Genomic DNA, 17282 nt, shown 5'->3' with positions numbered 1-17282 from the left:
TGGCCCTTCCTGGAGCCTCAACCCCCCACCACCAAACAGCCCTCTTCTGCAACGACCTCGTCCTTCCCCTGCTACAGAACACTCGGTTCCAGATCTGACGGGAGACAACCAGAGACTGTGTGGAATATTTATGGTTATTTATTCTAAACTAAATATTAAATTCAAGGAAAAATGAGGTACTTTGTGAGTTTTCATTCAGACATGAGAGATGGTAGATTATTGAAATAAAAACCAACGTGGTGAAGATGCTTCATTTGTTTTTTTTCATGTCTATTTAACAAGTTGTTTATTTAAAAGATGCCAACCTACTGTCTTCAAGCTCAAGGCGAAGGCCACTCAGCCCTGCCAGTCCTGCTGCGACGCTTCAGCCTTCAGGTGAGAGGTCTCAGGGACTCTTGCTTCGGAGGAGAACCAGCAAGGCTCCTGCAGCCCTCCCCAGTCTGACGGCTGCTGCATCGGCTCAAGGAGGCCACCTGGAGTCGGCTGGCAGCTCCACAGCAGCGTGTCTGCAGCCAGCAGGAGGCTGCTGAGTCCATGGCAGTGTGGAAGACTAGTGATTTTGTTGTTTTGTGTGTAAACTGACAACAAAGTCGTCGTCTCCCTCCCTGCTTTGAGACACAACCTGAAAGGGGAGAATTTAAATACTCTGAGAGCGCTGAGAACTAATTGCCCTCTTAGATCACCACCTAATTAACTAGTCCTTTTCAATAAAAGTCAAGTCCTCTGCTTTCCCCTGAAAGAAGGGATGAATAGCAGGAGCTTGACTTAATGAAACCCTCACTGTTGCACTTGAACGCAGCAGCGTCACTTGATTCATCACCTCCTTTTTTTATTCTTGCATACAAATACTTCTTATTTTTTATGTTTTCAAGAAGATATTGTCATTTTTTTCCTATTTGAATGATTTACTTTGTGATGTTTCTTGAGTGATTTCAACATTTTGATGGACTTTTCTTGTGAAAAAGAATGATTTTTCTGGTGACTGCAGAGAGAACAATGCTGGATTTTACAGGAAAGAAATGCAGCTTTACAGCTGAAAATCCCAAATTAATACAGCTACTCTTATAACAATCCTTTTAAAAGGAATTAAACAAACTTTTTGTAATGATCCAAATCAAACTTAAAGTGTATTAACTCATATACAATATATATCTAACATGAAAATGTATTTTCAGCTTCCGTTTGACAAGATGTGATAAAAACCAGTGAAAAACAGCTTGTTAACTGACTTTTGGTTTTTTTGCATTTATATCAGGTTATTTACCCGCCTAAATCTTTTTATTTTAATTTCATCCCATCACCGTGATCTTATCCACATTGTAAGATGGACTCTGCTGCATTTGACAACCTACTTCTGGATATTGAGCCATGAATGATGGGAAATCCGATGACCCAGAGGTTAAGGTTAATGTGGATATTGACTTCTTCTGCAGCCGGCAGCTCAGATTCACACAGTTAAGTTTTATTTCAGCTTTATGACTCGACCTTTAGCTCCTCTTAAACAAATCTGTAAATTAATTTCTTTTTTTCAAAAAATGATATTTTCAAACACTTTATTGGTAAATTCTGAGCATCCCAAATAACTTAGAAGCAGAGTGTTCAGGGTGGAAGTGGAAGTGTAGCAGTCACAGTTTAGTGTGAGTTTAGCTGGACTGGGGGGGAAGCAGGGCCTTGGACTGGTCCACCACCTGCTGGAAGAGCTTCTCCATCATGTCGGTGAGAGGCTTGACCTGAGCGTGGAAGTTGTCGGTCAGCGGCTTGACGTGGGCGCTGAAGTTTTCCGTTAGGGGCTTGATGTGCTCCTCGATGTTGGCGATGTAGGGCTGCACCTGCTCCTGCAGAATGGTGGCCTCGGCGTGGACCTTCTCCACCAGAGGCTGGATCTTGGCCTTGCTGTCCTCCATGTAAGTCCTTAGAAACAGAAGCAAGAATCTTGTTTAAAATTAGAGGGAAATGGAGAAAAATGTCCTTTAAAAACATCAATAGACGACTGTTTATTATAATTAATGATAATAATAATGACTGAATTCATCTATGCAACAGATTCAATAAATAAGAAATAAACACTGCAAATTGGAAATAAAGCTTTTTTCCACTTATGGATCCTATTTTGACTATAATTTAGCTACAGCAGCTTTATGACTGTAATAGTTGTCCATCCTCTCACTGTGACCTAACTTTGGATTCCAACCCAGCCAAATGAAACCAATGTTTTCCATTGGTTGCTACTTACTGGGCAGTGTTGGTCATCTCCAGAGCCTTAATCTTCTCCACCATGTCCTGAGTTGCAGTAGTGACGCTGACAGACATGTCTTTGATGAGCTGGGTGAGCTTGTCCATCTCAGCCTGGGCGTCGCGCTTCACCAGCGTGGCGGCCTCAGAGCCTGAAAACACATATTCAGACATTTTCATTCATGTCCATGATGCTCCATTTCAACTTAAAGTGAAGCGAAAAGTCTTTACTGCAACACAGAGACGGAGATTTTATGACTAGGTCTTGTTTTAAAGCTAAAATATTCATTTCTATGATATGTACACTGTAAAGATGTAGCGTTGATTTGATTTGACACAATATGTTCAGAGGAAATAACTTAATTTTAATCTAGTTGTCATACTCATGTGAACTTTGGAGGTAAAACATTTTAAATAAATGAAATTACTTAAGTTGAATCAATGCAATTAATCTCTCAACATCAGAATTTACAATTTAACAAAATGACTACAGCACTTAAATGTTCCTCATTTTTCATTATCACACAGCAGGGTGTTGTTCACTCATATTAGCAGTTAATGCAACTTTTTTATTTTTATCCTTTTCATTAAACTGATCAATAATTGAAATGACAGAAAATGTTGCGACTTATTTCAGTAAGAAGGTAAATAAAAATAGAAATTAAACCAATGTGTCATATCTATTTTGAAAACTTTGTCAAATATAAGCAAAACATCCCACATTTTCTTTATTTAGTTTTTTTTTTTACAATTATTTTTCAAGGAATAATAATTTAATTGATGAATGATTGTAATTTCCTTCTGGTATAGATAAAATTGAAAATGGACATTATCTCACCTTTGATGAAATCTTCCTCCAAAGCTGCTTTTGTGAGGAAACTAGTTGTTAAGAAATGTTCTGGTATCTTTATTTAGTGTACAAATGAAATGATATGGTCGTAAAAATAAAGTTTATCTGTGAGAATCATGACTAATGGTGAAAACGAAAAAATTCTTTATTAATTTTGGTTGTTTGTGTGACCGACATCCAGTTACTAAGCATTCCTGTGTTTAAATACATTTATATAAGCAGCTGTTGCTGTGTTACAGAGAGGTTGACGGCGTGATGTTAGTTTCAGGAAAGAACCCACCTACACCAAGTTCCTGCCAAAAAGCATCAATCATTTAAATTCTATCAATTATTTTCATTTCAGAAAACTTAAAACCATCATCAAACTTTTTCCTCTAATTTAATCTCATGAGGTTTCTTCCACAACTTCATGTCCTCACAGAAAACTCAGATTGATCAAATTAAGAAAAGTTTCACAAATTCAAGTACTTTGTAGTAAATCCAACATGTACATTTTTACAGTGCAAAAGCCCCGTTTTACAAGATATTTTAGCTTTTATTCCAATGTAGTCGCTTTTTCAGGCTTTTGATGTGCAGGAATGTTTGTATATCCAACAGATGTGCTGTAATAGATATGATCTGCATAAAGTTTTAGTCTGAGGAGACATGCCTTACCATTGGCAAGCGCCAGCGCAACAAGAAGAGCAGCAACGAGGGAGAATTTCATGGCTGCAGAAGAAGACCAACTTCCTGATAGTTGAAAAAAAACAGAGAAATTTTAGCTAAAAGTTGCAAAAAACAGAATAAAGTGAAAGCATGTTTCTAATCACACTGAGTAAAGTTAATTATTTTTCTCCAACTATACAGTAATACATTGAAGTAAGAGTAAGAAAAGGTCGGTACCTCAACTCCTGGGGTTATTGGACCAAATGGTGCCTCCTGTCTGTGAGCCACAGGCTTTTATAGCTCCAGAAGATGAGTTAATCATGGCTACTCAGAATATCATCACCTCCAACAAGGAGAGGTGGCATGAAATGATTAAACTATGACAGTGCTGGCTGAACCTTGATGCCTGATACTGCAGCTGTGACATCAAAGTTTAAAGTTCACTGCTTGGTCTGAGTTGGAAACACAGACATTAGTTATCCATGATGTGTTGGCTTGTCTTGTTCATTTCATTTTTCAACTCTGGCTTTTCTATTCCCTTCTTATTAAAAAGTTTTTTTTCTTGCACTCCATTTATGTAAAACTGAAGCTTACATTAATTTTAAACATACAAAGCAGCTTTTCATCTGTTTAAGTTGGGAGATGTGTCTTTTATTAATGCAGTAACAACAGACATTTGTAACTTTTTTGTGCATTTTAACAGCGATCTAACACACATGAATCCAAGGAAATCATTTTAACTTTAAGGTTATTTTCACAATATTGTAAATTTCGAAAACTTTTGCAAGTTTTTTTCCTGTCTGATAATAGATAATGTTTTTTGGACTCTGATGATTTTCTGATGTAGTTTGGCATAAATCGACAGCCCACATTCTATTTATGGTCAGAAAAACTACTAGACCTTTAATGAATGCTCCTTTTATACCCAATCTTGGCACCCTCACCGGTAAACAATCTCTGATGCATAATCTTCCAGAAATTCTACAATAATATCTTCTATTTTACAAATATTCCAGCCCTTGTTGCTTCTGTCCTGACTAATTTTAAGTATACTGCTGACATAAAGTACTTTTTCTATTTTCTAAATAAATTTAGTCACGTCAAAAACTTTAAAATGACATGATGAATGATGAAGACCGGAGAAATCTTTTCTTTTGGATGATAGTTTTTATTGTATTTCAAAAAATGTTTTACTTCTTTAGTGTTGCTCAAAGCAGAAGTATTATTTCTGTTATTTTCTATATGTCTTTTAGATGTTCCTTCTTTTGTTTAAGTTAAACAACTTAATTCTTTCATATGCTTACAAACAACAGAAAAATGTTCTTAATGGTAACAAGAATAAATGGCATAACAGAAATAAAAAAGAAAAAAAAGAGCAGATCTTACTGGTCTTTATATTTAAAAAAAAGGACATCAATGTCTTTTCTGCCTCCGAAAGTTGTCACATTTTAATATTGACTAAACAATGCTCTCTTTCTTTTACTGATCTTTTATTAAATCAATTTAGTCATTTTCCTTGGTAGCCTGGTTTGGTAATTTGGCTCTGAAAGACGGAAATAAAGTCGGTCAGATTATAAGATGGTCAAGTAGGCTGATTGGTGAGTCTTGAGGCTTTTACATCAGGCAGGTACAGCGTATGGCCTCTAATACTCTGAGCTGCGACTTCCATCCTTGATTTGTGGAGTTTCGCCTTCTCCCATCAGGGCGCAGGTTCCAGGTGCCGAACTGCAGGACAAAACGTTATAGGAACAGGTTTGTTCCATCTGCAGCAGTCCTCCTTCATAGATTTTGGGATTTTAAATAATTTTTATTTATTAATGTATAATTATTAATTGATTTTTGACTTTGCGAGCCATTGTGAATGTCAGAATGTCTGTTAATGTGTCTATTTTGTTGCTGTCTTCTTTGATACCAAAACCTGAAAATGTTCTACAACAAATCTACCTACGAGTCCAAATAAAATCACCTGAACTGAACTGAACTGAACTGAACCCTGAGCTTTTTAATGTTCTGCATGCTGATAGCAGGGGTCACAATGTACCTTGTCCTGGATGTCTGCTCAGGGACAGTCATTTGATGAGACAAAGTCACTCAGTTCTGCTGACAACGTAATAGATCCCGTTTACTCCCTGCTATCAACAACCTACAGCAGGTGAAGACGAGCATGTGATAAACTCATCAGACAGAAGAAAGTAGGAGATAAAACTGTTTGTATGTTCGTCAAGCTTCACGAGTTTTAGCTTGTTCACCATCATCTTCAGTCTCTGAATAATTCCTCGAACCTTTAAATGGTTAAACTTCTTCTTTAAGTCTCTTTTATGGATGAATGTATTGCTCTCTTCTAAATTTGGGCTTTGTTACAGCACCAGGCAAGGTTGGACATTGTGCATTTCTAGCATCACTATGGCAACCTGTGAATGTCTTTGGTTCTGTACCTCTATATACTGTGCATCTCTTCAGGAGAAAGCAGTATGGTAAGAAGTGGTCGCAAAGAAAATCATGTAACTGGCAGGATGGTTGGAACCCTGAGAGGCAACGTTGCTCTGCTCCGTTCTGCAGGTTTTGAGTGGTTCCACCTTTAAAAGTACATTTACACTGCCACAAAGATGTGTGTGACCAAAAGATGAAATGTGTGTTTTCTCTGACAGGAGCATTGAAATCAAAATTACTTTGGTGCTTTGAAACTGGATGAATACATGTGAATATTCAGTCAGAATGAAAATAAACCAGGGAATATTTGGCACATCTGTAGTATTAAGTTAAATACTGTTTGATGGGTTCGTGTTTGACTGTAGTTGATGCAATGTGCAGCTGCATATACATGCTTATGGTAAAAGCTAAGTAAACATGCAAGGTCAACATGAGTCAAGACTCATCTCCTGTTAGTTTGGGTTATTTAGAGGACTATTAATATTTGTTGTGATTGCTTGACCTTAGGTAACACATGCTGAATCAAACAGCTGAATTTTTAAGTTTATTTTAAAGCTTATTTGGTTGTAATTCAGACCCACAACATGGCCGCTTGTATCTCATCTGCAGAGAATAACTGAGCATCTCATAAATCTTCCCAGATTGTTTAATGAGATGGCATGTAGTTTTCGTGCTGGCCACTAGAGGGCGGTAGTGTAATCTTCTGAAACTGCCCTCGTTCAAACGTTCTAAATTATATTCAAATTATATTTTATTCACATGTTATAAATTCATCAGAACAAACTTGGTCTATATTTATTACTCATTAATTCATCCATCTGTTGCCACTAATTTTCAGTCTCGTTCTGGTGTCGCATTGCCTTGTCTCTCTGTTTTCCCTCTGAGTATGGCTTCTTGACAGCCATCCTTCCAGGGAAACCATTTCTGATGAGATCTCACTCTTCTATCAGATTCAGATTCTTGTTAGGTCTTTGCTAGATTTTTCCTTTTTCCTTTAGGACATCATTTCCAGTTAATGTTAATCTGTTGTAGCTATTTCTCTCTCTCTCTCTCTCTCTCTCTCTCTCTCTATTTCTTTCTTTTTTAGGTCTCATATTTCCATTTTTGTCCGTGGAAAAACTCAGCTATTTTAAGTACAGTGGATATTCAGTTTTCATTTTGCTAATATCTTTATTTGAAATATGTTGGATTAAAAAAAATCTAAAAAAGAAATTAGGCGTGACTCAATGTTGTGACCAGTAGCATTTAGTTATCTCTTTTATGTTTATTCTTTTACTATTATTATCATTATCATTGTCGGTTAAAGAGACAGAAGACTATTTTGGAAGCTTTATCAGGAAACATGGGATTGGGGGTGTGTTTGAATGATGATGTGTCTGTTTGTTTTACTGTTGTTTTAATATATGTAAAGCACTTGGAACTGCTTCTTGTATGAAAGGTGCTATACAAATAAACTTTTATTTGACTTTAGGAATTATTATTATTATTATTATTATTATTATTATTATTATTATTATTATTATTATTATTATTATTATTATTATTATAAAAAACAACACAAAACAAAACCAATGTGGCTCATAAATTAAGTTTACGTCTCCAATCAAATCAGTCAATCGCCAACTCAATTTACGTATGTTACGTAAATTGTCGTGCACACACAAACGTCAATTCACGGATGTTACGTTCGTGACGTAACCAGTCGTGCACACAGACACCATGGCGGACGTACTGGATCTTCACGAAGCGGGAGGCGAAGACTTTCCTATGGATGAGGATGGTGACGGTATTACTATTATTCATGCCAGGCCTTACAGAACTCCAGTGTGTAAATTCTCTGTAGATATTTACGTAAACATCGCAGCAGTCGCGACAGAAAAAGCAAGAAAAGCGCGAAAGCGTGGTAGCAGGCCCGAGCGGTGCTAACATGCTACAATGCTAACAGCTCGCCGTTCATTCAGACTGCAGGATGTTAGCCGCTGTTAGCCAAACTGGCTAGTTCAACTTAGGACGTTTTTTTTTTTTGTTTTTTTTTTTTATATGAACCATGTATGTCAAATGGTTCATATTTACATTTTAAATAAATGTTTATATCTAGTGCAACAGATAAACATTTCTACTTAAAATAAGCAAAATCATGTATTAGACGCGTGGATGCTAATTTGCTAAGCTAACTAGCGGCTAATCGTTGCAGACAAAAGTTTCTAGTGATGAAAATATTCTTTGTCGGATGTGAACCAGTAATAACACATACACTTGGGTTCTTGGTAAGCTGATAGGATGCATTAAGTAATTAAATGTCTGATGGCTTAAAAGGATATAACATTAATAGACATAGTTGAGCAACATCTGCAGGTTCTGAATTCATCTTTCTGTCTTTAGAGAGCATCCACAAGCTGAAGGAGAAAGCCAAGAAGAGGAAAGGACGAGGCTTTGGGTCAGGTCAGTAAAATCTGTTGATTTAATATCCTGCTCTTATCTTTCAGCTCTTTATGCTGGTGGGATCTTATTATGATTATTATTTTTGGTGAATTTCAGATGAGGGAGCCAGGTCCAGAACCAAAGAGGACTACGATACCGTGGAACAAGATGGGGACGAGCCAGGTCCACAGAGATGTAAGTGCTGCCATTCTCAGTGGACTTATTAGTTATAACTACTTCTTTGCCAGTGGTATGAACCTCAGACTCCAGTCTATTTTGGTCACTTAGCTCCATTTCTTATTGTTTATGGCTACGTAATATATTTTACCGAAGTAGAATGTATTTAAAACAACGGCAGCAACCAGTACTTTTCCTCTGAAATGACTCCAAGGTTAGACGAAACACATGTTATATAACTAGGAAGTTTAAGGCGCTCCAGTTGATTTTTTTTTTTTCATGTCTGAGGGCTACGCTGCATGTCTTACAGAAGCAATGGTGGATATTTAGGCTTGTTTTGCACCAGTATCCTGTTTTATTGGTCTGTCTTAAAGAGTATTTCTGGGGATTATGGAATATCTTCAGATCTGTGTGGATAAAATACTAAAATCCAATTTCTTTTCTTTTCAATTGAAGGAAACGATTCACAAATGATTTTATAAATATTACACTCCATTTCAGAACTACACGATTCTGTTCTACAGGGTCTTGTTACCCTGCTCCAACACACTTGATCCAGCAGCCTATAAAATTCTGGGCAATGACTCATTCATTTGGTTCCAGTGTGTTGGAGCAGGGAAGCATTAAAAACCTACAGGACTTTGTTTTACCATATATTGTCTATTGAACTGCTTTTATTCAAGATTTTAATGTTGTTTTGTTGTATTAACCTGAACAGCAGTATGGATTACTACTAATAAAGATTTGATTTGATTTGACTGCGACCCTGGAGGACTGAATTGAGTAGCTCTTCTGTAAATGCTTCAGATTAGACTGGGTATCAGGGGTGTCCAAAGTTGGTTCCCCAAGGGCTGCTGTCCTGCAGGTTTTTTATGTTTACCTGCACCAACACACCAGACTTGCATTAAATGAATCCAACAGCCAATCAGGTTCTGCACAGTGACTCATTAATCACAGTGAGGTATGTTGGAGCAAGGAAACATGGAAAACCTGCAGGATTGTGGCTCTCAGGGACTGGAGCTGTGTGTCAGTAGTTCACCTTCCAGCCCAGCAGAGGGAGCTCTAGCACCAGTCTCAGTAAAATGAGTGCATGTTTTGTCTGCTACGCTTCTATTATAATGGAGGAGAATAAAAAAAAAATAGAAGCTGCCTTTCACTGGAACCCTGAGTCCACGTCTCTGACAAAGTCACCAAAAAACCCCAAAAAGCATGAAATTCCGGTATTATTTTGTCATCGACTTCGTGAAGTCAGTGATTGCTGGGATTTCTGTTTTGTTTCCTGTTTTTCACACCCATTTTTTATGTATAGAAAAAACATAAGCACTTTATGAAGGCAAATGATATGAAAAACACTGAATCAAAGCACAGTACACAGCTGTGTGGAAACCGAACTTCTACCTTTTCTAAAAGAGCCAAAACTAGTCCACTATTTGCCTAAAATTGCTACTGATGGCAGACAAAGATAACAATAATTGTGCATTTTGTCGGCCCCACAGTGAAATGTGTTTTGGACTCCAGTGCAGTTTGGAAAGTTTTTCACTTGTTAAATTTCATGTGTGGGTAATGTGTCTTTCCTATAAAATATAACGTTTTGGACGACTACATGTACTCTATTTGATTTCATTAGACCCTGATCATCTTAAAGAATTCATTTTTGGGAACTGACGGAAATAACATCGAACATTCATACATGTACCAAGCATGTTTTGTGACGTTGAAAATGAACTAATTGATCTGCAACACAACGCCTGAAGTGGTGTTCTCAATAAAAACCTGCTTCCCTGCGTGTTTAACAAGTCATTAAACAGCTTCTGGTTTGATCCTTCATTTAGATTTAGATTAGATATTTCTTTATTTCAGACAAAATAACACAAATTAATCAACAGGTTTAAAAAGTGGCAATTAATCTTGAGTTCGAAAAGGAGCAGGATGAAGCAATGCTTGTGTATTCCTGCCCCCCCTTTGCAATTATAATCTTTTCTTCCTTGCAGTTGATAAAATAATACCTTAAATATTTCAGTTTTCTTTTTTTCTTCTTTTTTTTAATGGAGAAGAAATAACTAAATGCAAAAAATAATAAATATAGACATGGAAACATACATACTCGTACACATCTGCATATATACATACATACACATATGCACATACACTCACAGGCACAAAGCAATGACATATATATTTATATATTTATAAATATATCTCAGAAATCTGCACATTTGCACAGATATTTATGTACATATCCACATCATAAATTGGCTGGTAGACGAGCTAAATAAACTTTATATAGACTGGTTGAAATAAACGTTAAAGATTTCATAGATCTGCTTCTATGTTGCTGCAAGTCTGTATAAACATCTCTGCTATGAACTGGATGCACAGTTCGTAGAAGGACTTTTATTTTCAACTCTGGAGATAATTCCTGTGACATATCGGCTCTCAGTTGTCACATTGTGTTCACAGTGAAGGAATCACAACTGTAACATCACATCATCATCTTTAGCCAACATAATAATCACACATTTCTTCATATTAACTTGAATTATTGTCTCTGTGTGATTTTAAACAAACAAGAATTTACTTTTTATGAATTTTATGCACGACATTCATATGAACATGCAGAGTAGCCTTGCTCTGTATGGAGTGAAAAGCCTGATGAGGAAGGACTTCGTCCTCCTCAGACATGGGTCCGCCTGCAGCCTCCCTCCTCCAGACACTTTTTATTAGAAACTGAGACATTTGTCAGGTTCGGTTTTCTGGGTCAGGAGGATGGAGGAGAAACGAGCCGCTGATGTTTCAGTTTCTCATCTAGGCAACATTTCCTGAGCAGCTGCATGTATTTACACCCAAACTGCCATCAGATACCTGAGATTCATCCAAATCCTGCTCCTTCATGTGTTTCTAAGAACATTTGTTACAAGCCTGCAGTTGCTGATGTTTATAAAACATCAGATCAGTGCAACACCCGGCTGTCAGTCATCTTCATGCCTGATGGACACAGTCCAGCTGGGTTCCCGCTTCGTTTCACATGTAGTTTTATCATAACATGTCCTCGTCTGATTTTCACATGCTCTGCTTTTTAATCAAGTCAATAATTTTACCATCAATTTGTGGCTTTTCTGTACTCTGTGAGAATTTGTAAGATTAATCCTCCAATTTCGTTTATTTATGGACAGTGATGCTTTTATTTTCCATCTTATTTGGCTTCTTATTTAGTCTATTTTATCTGTCCTGTGGAAATATTTATTTGTCCTGTTTATCACAGAGACAAACTTGGTTATTACAGTGTTGGTATTTATTCTTCAGTGACAGTGTGTTGGATGGAGGACTCACTAATGTCCACTGAAATGGTTCATTTCTACCATCCACACCTAATGAATATACTAGAAAACTGTCTCTTGAAGGAGTGTCCACCGAAGTTTTCATTTCATTTATTAAGATCCCCATTAGCCACTGAAATATCAGTATTCTTTCTGGGGTCTCCTCAATATTACATTGCAATTTATATAAACAATTTTATACACCATGCATGCCCACAATCACATATAGACATACAAACAAAACATAAAATACAACAGCTTAATAAAAACCAAAGAAAAAACATTACCAATCATTCACAAAACAGCTCTAATAAAATAACTAAACATACTTCAATATTATCGACCCCAGATCCTTATCATGTCTGTATTGTAAACAAAAATAGCTTTCCAGTAACAGAAATCCAGATGAACACGTCAAAGTTTTCTTTCTGGTAACGTCTTAAACTAGTTTTTTTTTTGTTGTTGCTGTTTTTCTTTTAACTAAAAAAAAGGACTTTTAAAGAACAAATATTGGTTACAACAAACAACAAATAAAATAAGCTTCTCAAGTTCGAAAAAGGTTTTGGAAAAAGTTGGGCACTTACCTAGTCCAAAACCCCCTCATCAATGACACTGTAACATTGTCACAGCATGAAAAATACAGTAATACACATTAAATTCCATTACAATGACACTTAAACAGTATACAGTCGTATTACACACAATAAATCATAGAATTCAACTTACAATTCTTTCAAAAAATAACCCTATTGGCCTCATTACTTTTAATTATCTCATCTTTTATCATTTGTTTAAATTTTCCTACTGATTGGCATGATTTTATTTCTTTAAGCAGCTGTTCCAGAGTATGTTGCAGATGAGATGGTCGCAGGCAGATAAAGTGTAAAACTTACGCAGAAAAATAATTGTTAAAAGTGTGTGTGAGTCCTGCTTCACTTGCATGGATTGTCATGACACTACATGAACCTGAACTGCTGGTTCAAGGTTGCTTTTTGTAGAAACGACGACGACATTTGTCATTTCATAGCAAAACACACAATGAAGCGGGTAGACGGGTGATTCATCAGCGTTCTGCCAGTCGCCAGCGTAGCAGCAGGGACGAGTAAAGAGATCCAGTAAGATGGAGACACAGTAGAAAAACTTTGAGAAATAAAAGCAATTCAGGGATAAGAACAGAATTTAAACCCACAGTGGTAAATGGAGTAAAAAAAAAAAAAAAAGAAGTTCTGAGATTTTTCCTTCACCTTGGGAAGAAGCTGAAATTCACAGCGTAGAGATGGGAGTCAGTGTTCGCTGAACACTTTAATAATCTACTGAATATATCATTTTACATGATCCTGCAGACACACAAGTATTATTTAGACTAAAAGAAATGTTTAATTGTCAATATTTAAATTGTCAGTACCCCACTATGACTTGGACACCTTAGCATATGTGAGCCCAGTTGTGTCAGAGTCCATGTTTGATCCAGTCTTGTCTCCTCTGCAGCTGTTGAAGGCTGGATCCTGTTTGTGACGGGCGTGCACGAAGAGGCCACAGAAGAAGATATCCACGACAAGTTTTCAGAGTTTGGAGAAATCAAGAACCTGCATCTCAACCTCGACCGTCGAACAGGTTACCTAAAGGTGATGCAGATAACCATGTCTGTGTTTTGCCCTGCTCTTTCTTCATGCATCATGTCCACCAGACACTTTATCTCTCACAACATGGAGGTGAAGCCGCTCAAGTCTTGTGTAAAATAGCAGATTAGGCCCAACAGGATTAGTATAGAATTGTTTGAAAATTAAATTTGCACATTTTTAAGTAGTTATAGACATGATGGTTAATACTGGCAAATTTTGTAGCAACAGTATGTACTTTAATGTGAATAATCAGTTCTTTTCCACTAAAGAAGCAGAAACCTTTTTCATTGGAAGAACTTTTCAAGTGAGAATATTTAAGGGGAAAAAAAACAAACTGTATGATATACCGCTGTAGATACAGTGAGATACTTCTACTAAAGTAAAGGTGTGTTGGCCCTTTTAAAATACACAGTAATGTCTTTTTCAGCCACAAGGTGGCAGCATTGTTCAAATCCTGCATTGAGAGCGTCTCTTTTTCACTGGCAATGTTAGTTTATCTTTTTTTTTTTTTTTTTTTTTTTAATACTGACACAATGGTCCATATATATAAAAGGAACATCATCATCAAACATAGATACACAGATAACACACAAATTGGTCTATGTTAAACAGTTTCTCTATCCAATGTTTCCTCAGATCAGAGGTATAGCCACAACAGTTCAGCTGAAGGTTTATTAAAGCCTGTATGATAGTTTTCTGACTCTGATTGCGACATTTTGTATCATTAATAGACTTTTATGGTTTTCACACAAGTTTAAAAGAAGACTTTTATTTTAAATGGTCACATGTGTAATAATCCATATGCTGTTGTGTTCTCAGGGTTATGCACTGGTGGAGTATGAGACTTACAAAGAGGCCCAGGCAGCCATGGAGGGGCTCAATGGTCAGGACCTGATGGGCCAGCCAATCAGCGTAGACTGGGCTTTCGTCAGAGGTCCTCCTAAGAGCAAGAGAAGGTGAGGCTGACATATTTATCTGTGTGTTTTTATAGCAAGCACCTGCTGACAAGTGCTGCACTGTGCTGCTGAGGTTGGTTAAATTTGGGTTTCCTTTGCATTTATGTCACGCAAATATGCACATAATGGTAAAAAGGTGTTCCTATTTTCCCAAAAATTCATCACATCTTTGTTTAATATAAATAATAAAAATACACAATAAGAATGAATATCGGAAGCATGATAAGTTTTCTACCTTTAAAAAGTATCTATAAAATCCATGCTGACCCAGCTGCTTTCTGTAGCTTCTGGTGTTTATAGTGTGGACAGTGTAAATATTAAAAAGGTCTTGTTAGTGATAATTTTATTTTCATAAATTATTTTCTGATGTAACTGTATTTTCTTGTGCAATGTGTTGCGACAGAGCCGGGGGCCGGAGGCGCAGCAGAAGTCCAGACAGGAGGCGGCGTTGAGTGGAGGTGGCGTCTGTCACATCACAACAAGCCGTTTCTCATCTGCACGTTAAAAGATTCTTCTGAAATTTTTGTAAAATATTTCCAAGTAGTTGTATTGCATCTGTATGCGATGGCAAAACGAGAATAATTTGGCTTGAAGACAGCATTTGCAGGTTGTCACTTGCCTGTGCTGATAACCTGAAGCTTTGTGTTTCTATCAGCAGCAACTTGTCGGCCACATTTTTATGGTTTGTCTTCTTCCATCAGATGTTTGCGTTTACTCATTGTAATATGCATTTAACTCTTGAGTGTTTAGGGGTTTCGTTCTGTTTTCTTTTTTTAATGCAACGTGGTGAACATTAAAGTTTTTAAAAGGTTATGTGTCCTGTTGTGTTTTTTAGCATTGCTCATGATGTAGGGGTGTCAAACTCCATTCCTAGCAGGTTTTTGTTGTTTCCTTCTACCAACATAGCTGATTCCAATCAAATGGATCCAGCAGCTTCTTGTCAACATATTTATGGATTTCAGTCACGTGTGTTGGAGCATGGAGACAACAGAAACCTGCTGGATACCGGCCCTGGGGGACAGGAGTTTGACACCCCTGGTTTACATCATCAGTGATGACCTCACCCAGGCAATGATGACGCCCCAGCTATTTTATTAACCAGAAAGCACCTGTCACTGCTCGGTGTCACAGTCATAGGCCAGTCGGACAAAACCTCTGGACCTCTTTTATTTATGCAGCCAATCCGCAAACGACGGTTCTACTGTCTGTTGCTTTCATTTGATGTTTATTCTATTCGGTAACGTCACTCAAAATCCTCGACCACGCTCATTGGCTGTCGTCCACGTCGCTCTCATTAAGGCCGCATTCTGATTGGCTGTCTTCAGTGGCGGGGGCGGGCGTAAAGACGTTGTTGTTGCAAGTGGTGGAGAATTTACTTTGTCGGTGGTGGTCCGGTTTGGGATTTCACGCTTAGTCTCATCCATGAATATGTTAAAAAGTTAGAAACAATTCAATTCGGAAGTGTATTTGCAATTTCCAAGTTGGTACTCGCAGGAAAACTAAAAACGGGACGATGAAAAAGACAACACCGCCGAGGCCGTTAAAGGTAAGCAGTAAAATGATACTCTGGCTGCTAGCCTTAGCTAGCGTTAGCTTCTGATTAGCCAGGCATGAAGTAGCCACTTGCTAACCAAACGTTCACGTTTGATGTCTTTAACTGGAACAAACAAAACACGTGGGTCTTTGAGATGAGCTTTCATGCACATGCAAGGCGGGTTGTAAAGGATGCTGATGTGTTTTGATCCATGCACATGAAGTTAAGGGGGTGGTTGTTGGTGAACGGTGCAGCAGCATCTGCTGAACGCTGCAAATGCGTTTATGTAAGCAAGTGTATTGTTGTTATTTCAAAGAGTAAGTCATAGCTGGCTCAGAGGTAAATGTACAGAACAAGTCCGGCACTGAGCTGCAAAATGTTTGCATTAGTTGCAGACAGATTTGGCTCCTGATCGCTGGCTTTATGAGGCACAAGTGTAAAACATTGATAACTTGTGTATTCCCACACTTAACTCCATTTACCTTCAAATCTAGCCTAGATTTTAATCAAGCTTATTTTTATGGGCAGCTACAGAAAGCAGCTGTCCAAAGTGCTGAATAGTAAAGCAACAAACAATTTCAAATTAAACAATGCACATTTTAAAAAAATGAATAAAATCTGGACACAAAACAAAATTCAACGTTATTTGTATAGCGCCACTTCACAACAATGTTGTCACAGGGCACTTTACATACACATCATTTCAAACCAATTCATGCATATCCTATAATAGAAACCAACTGATTGCATCGAGTCATGACTTGGATCCAATCCCCCATCCTGAGCTGCACGCGGCGACAGTGGGAAGGAAAAAACTCCCCTTTAACAGGAAGAAAACCACCGGCAGAACCCGGCTCAGGGAGGGCAGCCATCTGCCTGGACTGGTTGAGGTGGAGAGGACAGGAAAGACAGATCAACATGTACAACTGCACTTATTCAGGAAGACCTGCGGAAAAAAGGGGAATAAGTTAGAGACGGCAATATTGGCATATATTTATACATTAATATATTAGAGAAATAGAGTGAGGTACTTCTCAGGTAACATCCCCATTGTTACATAAGTAATGGATGGCTAGACTACCCATAACTATAAGAGCA

General features: G+C 37.5%; 3 protein-coding genes across 5 annotated transcripts in view; 2 read left to right on the top strand and 1 right to left on the bottom strand.

Annotated features, from left to right (window-relative positions):
* Positions 1–336: 336 nt before the first annotated feature.
* Positions 337–3788, bottom strand: LOC306755971 (uncharacterized protein; the record flags this gene model as incomplete). The annotated part of the gene is made up of 4 exons (XM_079240561.1): positions 337–622; positions 1654–1911; positions 2234–2384; positions 3737–3788. 4 exons carry the CDS (start codon positions 3786–3788, stop codon positions 337–339), a joined length of 747 nt encoding a protein of 248 aa, XP_079096687.1.
* A 4080-nt stretch (positions 3789–7868) lies between these two features.
* Positions 7869–15461, top strand: rbm8a (RNA binding motif protein 8A). 2 transcript variants are annotated; one of them, XM_079240382.1, is made up of 6 exons: positions 7869–7937; positions 8540–8599; positions 8696–8773; positions 13561–13697; positions 14514–14650; positions 15054–15461. In XM_079240382.1, exons 1-6 carry the CDS (start codon positions 7877–7879, stop codon positions 15100–15102), a joined length of 522 nt encoding a protein of 173 aa, XP_079096508.1. In that variant the 5' UTR covers positions 7869–7876; the 3' UTR covers positions 15103–15461. The 2 variants fall into 2 exon arrangements, with proteins under 2 accessions (XP_079096508.1, XP_079096507.1); XM_079240381.1 differs by having other exon boundaries at positions 7869–7943.
* Positions 15462–16041: 580 nt separating this feature from the next.
* Positions 16042–17282, top strand: part of otud7b (OTU deubiquitinase 7B) — a 52888-nt gene continuing 51647 nt past the window's right edge. For both annotated transcript variants that reach the window (XM_079240693.1, XM_079240694.1), the window contains exon 1: positions 16042–16196. The gene's annotated coding sequence lies outside the window, so the exon portion shown is untranslated. The remainder of the gene's footprint in view (positions 16197–17282) is intronic.

Source organism: Telmatherina bonti (assembly GCF_933228915.1).
Source record: "Telmatherina bonti genome assembly, chromosome: 5".
In the NCBI taxonomy this organism is placed as follows: domain Eukaryota; kingdom Metazoa; phylum Chordata; class Actinopteri; order Atheriniformes; family Telmatherinidae; genus Telmatherina; species Telmatherina bonti.
The sequence above is the reverse complement of the archived record's forward strand: the minus strand, read 5'-3'. Positions and strand labels throughout refer to the sequence as shown.